At 41.6% G+C, this 9,365-nt stretch overlaps 1 protein-coding gene across 3 annotated transcripts in view; it reads right to left on the reverse strand.

Moving 5' to 3' along the window:
• Bard1 (BRCA1 associated RING domain 1) overlaps nt 1-9,365 on the reverse strand; it is a 75,305-nt gene extending 65,940 nt beyond the window's left edge. For 2 of the 3 annotated variants that reach the window (XM_029560012.1, XM_017796249.2), the window contains exon 1: nt 9,251-9,359. In XM_029560012.1, the coding sequence (XP_029415872.1) occupies nt 9,251-9,330 (80 nt within the window). In that variant the 5' untranslated portion in view covers nt 9,331-9,359. Of the gene's footprint in view, nt 1-9,250 lie in introns of all 3 variants that reach the window. The other variant, XM_029560014.1, reaches the window with a different exon arrangement.

Raw genomic sequence — 9,365 nt, forward strand, 5'->3', positions numbered from 1 at the left:
AGATTAAGAAATAATATAATTAAAATATCATATATAGTGTTTAAAAAGAAATCTGCACACAGGACTTGTCAAGGGTTACAAGAGATATGACAGAATAGTAGAATGGTATTTATAATAATAAAGTTAAGTTAAAATAATAATGGAAAGTTATTTTGTACTTGGGAGTGTTATATCCTGTCACTTTCTATAGGAGAAAGTTAATAGATAATAAGAGCAAAAGAAGTAAAAAAAAAACAGTTATCTAAAACAGTCAAGAAATGGGGATATGGACATTACTGTTTGGAAACCTAGAGGTAACAATTGAGTTGTGTCTAAGAAGTGAGGAGGCTTATACCCATGTCAACTATGTTCACACATCACTTAAAACATGATAGGAATATTCACTCCAGCACTGTTTATTACAACAAAGGACTACAAGTGCCTTAAATTTTTACCAATAAGGAAATGGTTAAGTAGGTCATGTTCTATCTGTTTGATGTACAGCATCCTCCCAGGTGAGGTTGAATTCATAGAGAATGCAGAGAGTTTCTTCAAGGACACACAAGAAACCCATAATCATAAATTATCCAACAAGATTTAAACTTATCTGCCATTCATTTAACAATATTTAATAACCATAAGTGGTATACTGTCAATTCTCTCATTATTAACTTCAATTCAAAATAATTTTTAATATTACAAAGTTCTTTAAAATAGAGTTTTAACATTACAAAGCTCTTTAGAACCTGGTAACAGCCAAGCTAGGCAATAACAACCTTTTTTCTTGTTGGTCCTCAACAAAAGTTCTGCTATGGTTGAGCCAGTATCTGTATCAATTCTCAAATATTGTATGTTCAGCTCCAAACCCACAACTTTGCCTGGACTGTTCTCCAAGCCTAGAATACACTTCCTTCCAACCAGCAAATATTCATGTCCAGCACACTACCTAAAGCACTATAAGGGACATGAATAAAAATGACACTAAACAAGTAGGGAAATTCCTGAATGTTAGTCTCCATCCCATGACTTTAGGCAAAAGCCATATCACATACCAGACACTCAAAGAGCACTAAGTTAACTGACTGCTGTCATTCTTTCCTAAGGGACTAGCAATATAGTTGGGTGGTGTCCTAGTTTGTTTCTTCATTGCTGTGACAAAACACTCTGACCACTACCAACCTGGGAAGGAAAGGGTTTATTTATCTTACATCTTCCAGGTCATGGTTCATCAGGGAGCCCAAGGTAGGAACTCAGGGCAAGAACTTGGAGGCAGAAGCTGGAATACAGCCATGAAGGAACACTGCTTACTGGCTTGCTCCTCTGGCCTCTGCTCAGCCTGCTTTCTTATGTAACACAGGCCCACCTTCCCAGGGGTGGCACCACCCACAGTGGGCTGGGCCCTCCCACATCACTTAATCAAGAAGGTGCCCATGGACATGACCACAGGCCAGTACAATGAAGGCAATTCCCCAACTGAGGCTCCCTCAACCTCAGTGTGTCAAGTTGACACTAAAGCTATCCAGCACAGGTGGTTATATAAGACGCAAAGATATAAAATATTCTAATGTTCCAAAGAAGAGCAATGGCATCTAGTAGAGGTTTTAGAATCTAATGCTGAAAACAAATGCTTTTATCTCAACTGACAGATTCTCTATTTTCCTTGTCTCCAAATAGACTCTAGCCTTTCAAACATGAGACCTTGGTTTAAATTTGAGCTCCCCAACCCCATTACCTGCCTAGCAGGGTGCTGGACAGCTGCAGGTTTTCAAAAAACCCTTAGGGAATGAACCAAAAGGAAGAGTTCATGCAAAAAGCATCTATATTAAAAAAATTCGCTCTACCCTTACCTTACCAAGTTCATATGTCAGAAAGAAAAAAAAAACAATCCAGAAAAATAAGACATTTGCATGACAGCAGGATTTCTGAACCTTTAAAACTCAGCAATTCTGCCCTCTCTCCATCTACACTCACTTCTGTAATTTTATATGTAATTGATCTGGGAAGGTGGTCCAATCAGTGCATTGTAACTTAGAAATAAACTAAACAGAGCAAGCAATTTTAAAAACTCTCACTGATTCAAAATTTTCTTTGCAAATAAAAAAAAAAAAAACAGGAAAACTGAATTCAGTTGAGATTATGATGGAGCAAAGTATGTAAGTGAATGGGTTTCCTAAGTCCCCATGAGGTGTCACCTTAGGCAAAGCAAGAACCCCAGTGTTCTTCTATTTTAGTGTATCCTCAAGGCACTTCTAAGTTGTAGACTAACATGTTTAATATGAAGTTGTACAAACTCTCCAAGCCAATTATGCAATTTGTTATGTTTACCTTTAGGAGATTAAACAGAGTTTTTAATAAATAAGGTAAATTAAAATAACACTACCACAGAAGGATTTTTTGTTGTCCGGCTTTGGGTTTTGTTTGTTTGTGGTAGAGTCTTGCTATGCATGCAGCCTAGGCTGATCGCAAACTCATAATGCTCTTGCTCCTGCCTCTCAAGTACTGAGATTACAGACATGCACCACCATGCCCAACTGGGCATCCTGGTCTTTATGGCAATTTCAGTCAGGTTCAGGTAAATCACATAGGGAAAAATTAAATTTGTATCTAATTGTTTAGTGTCAGTAAATGTTGAATGAATGAGAAAATTATCCTAAAAGTAAATACACACTAGAATTGTATTAATGACTAAGTATAGTAGAACCTAACATGGGAATCTACTATACAAGCTCCAGAGAGCATCATGTAGACAAGTCCAAACAGTGCTGTGTATTCTGTCTTCTATCCCCTTTCCTCCAAAGTAGAACTCTAAGTGACTGCTGCTGTGCGGGTCCTGTAAAGCTTCACCTCTTTACCTACCATTCAAATGCTGAATTTCAAGGTTCACACCTTCGCATTCCTTTCTTCCCTTCTCACTTCCGGAAACAGACTTCAAATGCATGATGCCTGGAATTCTGTGTCCACTGCCATCCCATAATCTCTCCTCGGAGCCCAGACCCTTTACCAGAAACTTCACTTGTAAGGTGACTCTAGTGGCATGGAGAACACTAAGAAGGACACCCAGCTGCGCACAGTGGCATACACCTGTAACTCCAGCACTGGGGAGGCTGAAAAGGGAGAATCACTGGAGTCTAGGAGTTTGACACCAACCTGAGCAATGAGTGAGATCCTGTCCCAAAATTAATTAAATTAATAAAATGTGTCCCATGTGCCTGGTAAGTTTCTCTAGCCGTCACAAACCCTACATAACACCAGCTGGGTGTTCACACCCATAATAGAGTGTGATAGTTCTATAGTTCTATAGTATGTGTGATAGTTCTATAGTTCTAACTCTGAAATCTCAGAAGACAGACTGACCTACATCTACATCTGCCTTGAGGCTTCCACCACTGTGCAGTACTGATAATTAACCCTACAAACCAATGGAAGATTGTCTGTGCTCTTGGTGAATCAACTGTGTCATCCTGGAATTACTTTTGAAACTGGGCTCCTACTTGATCTAAATTTAACACTAAGAAACATTATTATCGGGCATTGCAGCTAAAAATGCGAACCTATCTTTAGGAGAAATATATTATAATTGAAGGAGGCAGACATCAATCTAATAATTAAAATGTCACATAAATAAATGCCATAAATTAATTCTAGATTGGCAGATATGAGGCAAGCTACACACTAACATTCTTAGCCCTTTATGCTAAATTTGATAAAAAGCTTAAAAAAATATTAATAATTATGAAATCTGCAAACTGCAGACAGTCTTAAAAATCAAATAGTCTCTTTTCATTTTTTCAACCTTTAGAAAACATTTAACATTCATAATATATTTGGATCAAATCACACCCATGATTCCTAGTTCCTGGCCCCTCTAATCCCACCCCGTGCACACCACTTTTCCCTCCCAACTTCAGTGTCCACTTAGTGCTGCCTGTGTGTACATGAGTGTGGGTCCATCTACTGGAGTATGGGTAGTATCTCAGAACAAAACTGACTCCCCCTCCCCCAACAGCCATCAATTGCCAATAGCTCCTCAGATAGGGGGTGGGACTTCATGAGCCCCTTCCCCATCCATGTTGGTCCATCTCACCCACTCCATTTATCCTATAATTCTTAATATACAGTCATTTGCTAATAGCCCGTATTAGTCACTTTTCTGTTGCTGTGATAGAAACACTGACCAAAGCAACTTATGAAAGGGAGAATTTATTTGAGCTTACAGCTCTTGGCCAGGAGGCACTGCGGCAGAGGTGGCTGGAGGCGAGCAGAAGTTAAGCTCTACGTCTTCCAGCAGGCACAGGAAGTAAGAGAGATCTTGCCAGAGATCTGGCAAGGCTTAACCACTTTCTAAGCCCACCCCCAGTGACATGCTTCCTCCAGGATAGCCACACCTTCTAAAACCTCCCAAAACAGCACCATCATCTGGGGACAAAATGTCCAAATATTTGGAGCCTATGGGGGAACATTTTCATTCAAACCACCACAGCCCCCCACCACCACTGTTAGATGGTTCCATTAACAAAACTCTACCCATACCTCAGATGTCCAATTGCAAAGCCCATATAGCTTTCCTCCACTAGACCCAGCTATAGCGTTCCCCTCAACATGTTTTGTACACATTACCTCTACATGTCCATCATAATTTATCCTGAATTCTGTGTCCCTTTAACTCCTTGAAATTAACCTCATATGCCTTAAGGGTAGAAGTTCATCACCACTACAATAATGGTTTCTTGTTCTAAGAAATAACCAGGGCCACAGCCAACTGAAGGGAGCAATCATCCATTCCACTTAAGATCACTGGCCTAGAATCACTCTGAAGATTCAAAAGGCAAATGCTTAAATGCTAGAGTCAGTACACCTGTCCTTTATTTGAAACACTCATATCCACTTAGTTCCTAGCAGGCAATATTCTAACAATCTCATTAAGTAAACTTATTTCATTCCCGTGACAATCTGATAAGGCACAAACCACTAACTCTGCAGATAATGAAAATTAAGTACACAAAGATTAAAAACCATGCTCCAAAATCACTAATCTAGGATTTGAAATTACAGGGTCTGTGGTGGCTTGAATGAAAATGTCCCCCATAGGCTTCAAGTGTTAGGACATTTTGTTCCCAGACAATGGCACTGTTTTGGGAGGTTTTAGAAGGTGTAGCTATCCTGGAGGAAGCATGTCACTTGGGGTGGGCTTAGAGAGTTCTTAAGCCTTGCCAGATCTCTGATCGCTCTTTTGCTTCTGGTGCCTGCGTGATGATGTGAGCGCTTAGCTTCTGCTGCTCCTGATCCAGCCACCTCCAGCCACCATGCCTCCCTGCCATGACGGACTGTAATTCCCCTGGAACCGTAGCGCAAATAAATTTTTCTTTCTATAAATTGCCAGAGTCAATGTTTCTATCACAGCTACAGAAAAGTGACTAATAGAGGGTCTAACTCCAAAATCCATGCTCTTTTTTTATTTGTGTGTGTGGTATACGCATTTGCAGACACGTATGAAGGTCAGAGGCTGGTGCTGGAGTATCTTTCTCAAGCACTTCCCTTTATTTTTTGAGACAGTCTCTCAACCTGGGGACAGTCATTTCAGCTAGACTAGCTGACCAGCAAGCCACTTGAATCTGCCTGTCTCTGCCCCAGTCCTGGATTACTTCTGTGCTCAACCATACCCAGTCTTTATGTGGGTGCTGGGGATCCGAACTCAGGTCCTCATGCAAGTGCTTTACCAACTGAGCCATCTCCCCAGTCCCCAAAATCCATGTTCTTAACCACTAAGCAACACTGTCTCAAGAAACAGGGAGATCCAGGTATGGTGCTGTGATTCCTGCACTAACAAGGCTAAGGCAAGAGGATCTCAAATTCAAAACCAGTCTGGATTACATCACAAGATCCTGCCCCAAAAAAGACATCAAAGAAAGCCAAGTTCACACTTATAATCCTGGCACTTGAGAGGCTGAGGCAGGATCACTGTGGGTGTTTAAGGCCACTATGGTCTACACAGTGAGTTCCAGGACAGCCTGAAGTAGAGTGAGATTCTGTTAAGTGATAACTTGGAAGAAGAAAACCAACTAAGTAAAATTATAACTTTCTAGCCCTCATTAAAAGTGACGTAATATAAAATATAAACGGCATAACTGCCAAAGCCTACCCACCCCTAAAATATGCCAAGAGTACCTATTTTCATTAAAACAGCATCACAGGACACCTGGAGCTTTTACAAGGCAGCGTCTCTATTTCAACTTCCTTTAGGAATACATTAGTACTCTGCTTTCTGCCAGTCTCAAAAAACAAAAAAAAAAAAGGTCTCCTGGCTTTGTTTTTCCAGATCTTTAAATAGCTTCTATCTTGTTGTGAGGCTGGCCCCAACACAAATGTCACACCTGGCCTCTTCAACACTTTCACCAGATTCACCTTGACGCTATGGTCATGTTAAAGGTCAGGAAAGGATGCCTCGTAATGTAGCCAACCCACCTGCACCAGCAAGTGATACTTGCTACAAAACATAGCCAATGTGCTACACAAGACAGATGACAGCTGGGAACACCAGAGAGATGACAGCTGCAAGCTGAAAGTGAGGGTAATCGGGGTAATCACTAGCCTACTGGGGAGAACTCTCAAACTCTGTGAAAGGACATACTGACACAATTTCAAATAATATGACACTCTGAATGATGGAGAACCAAAGCAGATCATCCTGGGTTGCTCTGTTCCAGCAATGATAGCGGGCAAGGAGGGTAAAGGCAGAGCAACGGTAAGAAAAGTGTCCTCTCCTTGGGGCGAGGTGCACGCAGCTTTATTCTGACAGAGTTCGCCAAACTTAGACATAGCAAGAGAGGAAAGCAAAACCATTCCTATTATGACATCAATCATTTCCCAAGTCATATAAAATTTTGTATCAAAAAGACCTTTAAACTTAGGACTTTTTTTCTCTGCTAAAGCTGAAGTTTGAAGCTTGGTAAGGTGGCACACATCTGTGATCCCAGAACTCAGGAGACTGCCGCACGAAGGCCAGCTGAGTATCTATGTTCCAGGCTAGCCTGGTCTATATAACAAGTCCCTGTCTCAAACCACAAAACGAAACTGAATTTGGCCTGTGGCTCAAATCAAGCAAGCAACCTACTTTCCTGGAGCCTTTGAACATAGAATATTTTTACATTTTTAAATCTTTTTATTTTGTTTTTTTGTTTATTTGTTTGAGACAGGGTCTCCCTATAGCCCCAGCTGTCCTGGAACTCACTAAATAGACCAGGCTGACCTTGAACTCACAGGGATCCACCTGCCTCTGCCTCCCAAGTGCCAGGATCAAAGGCATGCACCACCATGCCTGGCTATATTTTTAAGGAAAGTATAAAATAAAAAAGCAAGAATAGAGATTATTTGTGGCTTTAAAACATTAAAATATGTACTGATATTTCACAGCAGAAAAATAAATTCAAAGTACTATGTGGAAATATATACTCTAATAGTTAAAATTTAGTTCATCTGGGGCTGAAGAGATGGCTCAGCAGTTAAGAGCACTGGCTGTTCTTACAGAAGACCCAGGTTCAAATCCCAGCACACTCATGGCGGCTAACACCTTCTGTCCTCTGAGGGTACTGCACAACACGGCTGCACTTGCATAGAGGCATAACATTCATACACATAAAAATATTTTTTAAAAACCTTTAGCTCGCTGGGCGTGGTGGTGCACGCCTTTCTTCCCAGCACTCGGGAGGCAGAGGCAGGTGGGTCTCTGTGAGTTCAAGGCCAGCCTGGTCTACTTAGTGAGTTCCAGGATAGCTGGGGCTACAGGGAGACCCTGTCTCAAAAAGACAAAAAATAAAAAAAACTTTAGTTCATCTTCCAGAGGTTCATATACTAAGTAATTTCTTAAAAAAAAACAAAACAAACAAACAAACAAAAAACAGGAATTCAATCATCTCTGGCCAACTGGATGATAGATACATTTATATACCAAAAGTCTGGACCTAGTTTACTGATGTCTACCTTCAGGTCCTTGACTCTTTCTATCTGTTCTCTTCTGTTAGAAAATAAAAAGTATTTGGCAAGTGGGACAAAGGGAAATTGGCTTGTTTAATTTTAGAACAATCTTTTTTCATAACACATTAGTTAACCATTTACTTATGAAAATCACCAAACTTGACAATTTACTTCTCTTTAAAGAGAAGACTTGGGACCCCTGAGGCAGTGACTGAAACACTGGGATTTTGTCTGTTTTGCTTACTAATGAGTTCTCTATATTCAGAACAGTGTCATAAGTGCTCAATAGTTTTATTTTTATTAGTAAATCATTGAAAGAATAAGTTAATCATTACTACTGAGACACAGAAAGACCTGACTGGACTCAGGTGGTCTTACACACGCTAGTGAAATGCTGTTTCGTTTGTGTGCCTAGGTGTGGTTGAACTATTTAAGGCACAGGTTAGCATGGCTTGTTATTACAGCCACAAGTTTTATACTTCCTAATGACTCATATGACTCAAACACAACTCAATACTCAAGCTAGCAAAACTGCCACTTTCCTAAGGGCTGTAATGTCATTCTGTCAGATATTAAGATTTTGTAAAAAATCAAAATTTAAGTGCAAAACTTAAATTTTTGATTTTTAGAGGAAAACATTCTGTGTAAGCAACAACAGTGAATTCTAGGTGGAAACTTGGAGGCGGGGGATCCAAAATGGAAATACATTTGTAATAGCTACAAGTAAGTTAACCCACCAAAATGATCTTGTATGAGGCTGTGTAAACAGCAAGTGCTCAATAAATGATTTAGAAGAAAATGAAAAATGCTGGAGCTACGCAGTCGCTTGTATGCCTCCATGCTGGAGGTCCAGGTTCAATACCCAGTATTTCTATCAAGCCAAAGAAATGATCAACAGGCCATCACACAGCCATAGTCAAACTAGGTCCCTAACTCTCCATCCCAAATGTCTGCCATCGGGTCCAAAAGGCTACCTCAGAGGGGCTGTGACTTGACCCTCGGAAGGGCCCCGGCATTCCAGGAGCCCCCCCCAAAAAACCTCAGTCCCAACCCGCCCTAACAGTCACACCGTGGGGGCGGGGCCAGCCAGCTCTGGTTTGAGCCACGCCTCCAAGGCTGTTCTCCCGCGAAAATTCGAGAAAATTCAAGACCTGCCATTTCAGTACAGTTTGCTACCATGGCTGACGAGTCACTCACTCACAAGGATGGAGCCCGGGCCATACAGCGGGCAGGGGCAGCCCGCTCCGGCTCGAGGGGCGGGGACCGCACCCTCCCGCGCCGCAGACCCGCCCGTCCTCACCAGCGGGAGCAATGCAGCAGCTTCTCCAGGCGGCCTAGCGCGGCGCGGGTGTGGGCCCAGGGCCGGGCAGCCCGCTCCATGGCGGGCGCCGGGTCAGACAGGTTCCCGGAGAGGA

Source organism: Nannospalax galili, unplaced genomic scaffold (assembly GCF_000622305.1).
Source record: "Nannospalax galili isolate Female #2095 unplaced genomic scaffold, S.galili_v1.0 scaffold127, whole genome shotgun sequence".
NCBI classification, from domain to species: domain Eukaryota; kingdom Metazoa; phylum Chordata; class Mammalia; order Rodentia; family Spalacidae; genus Nannospalax; species Nannospalax galili.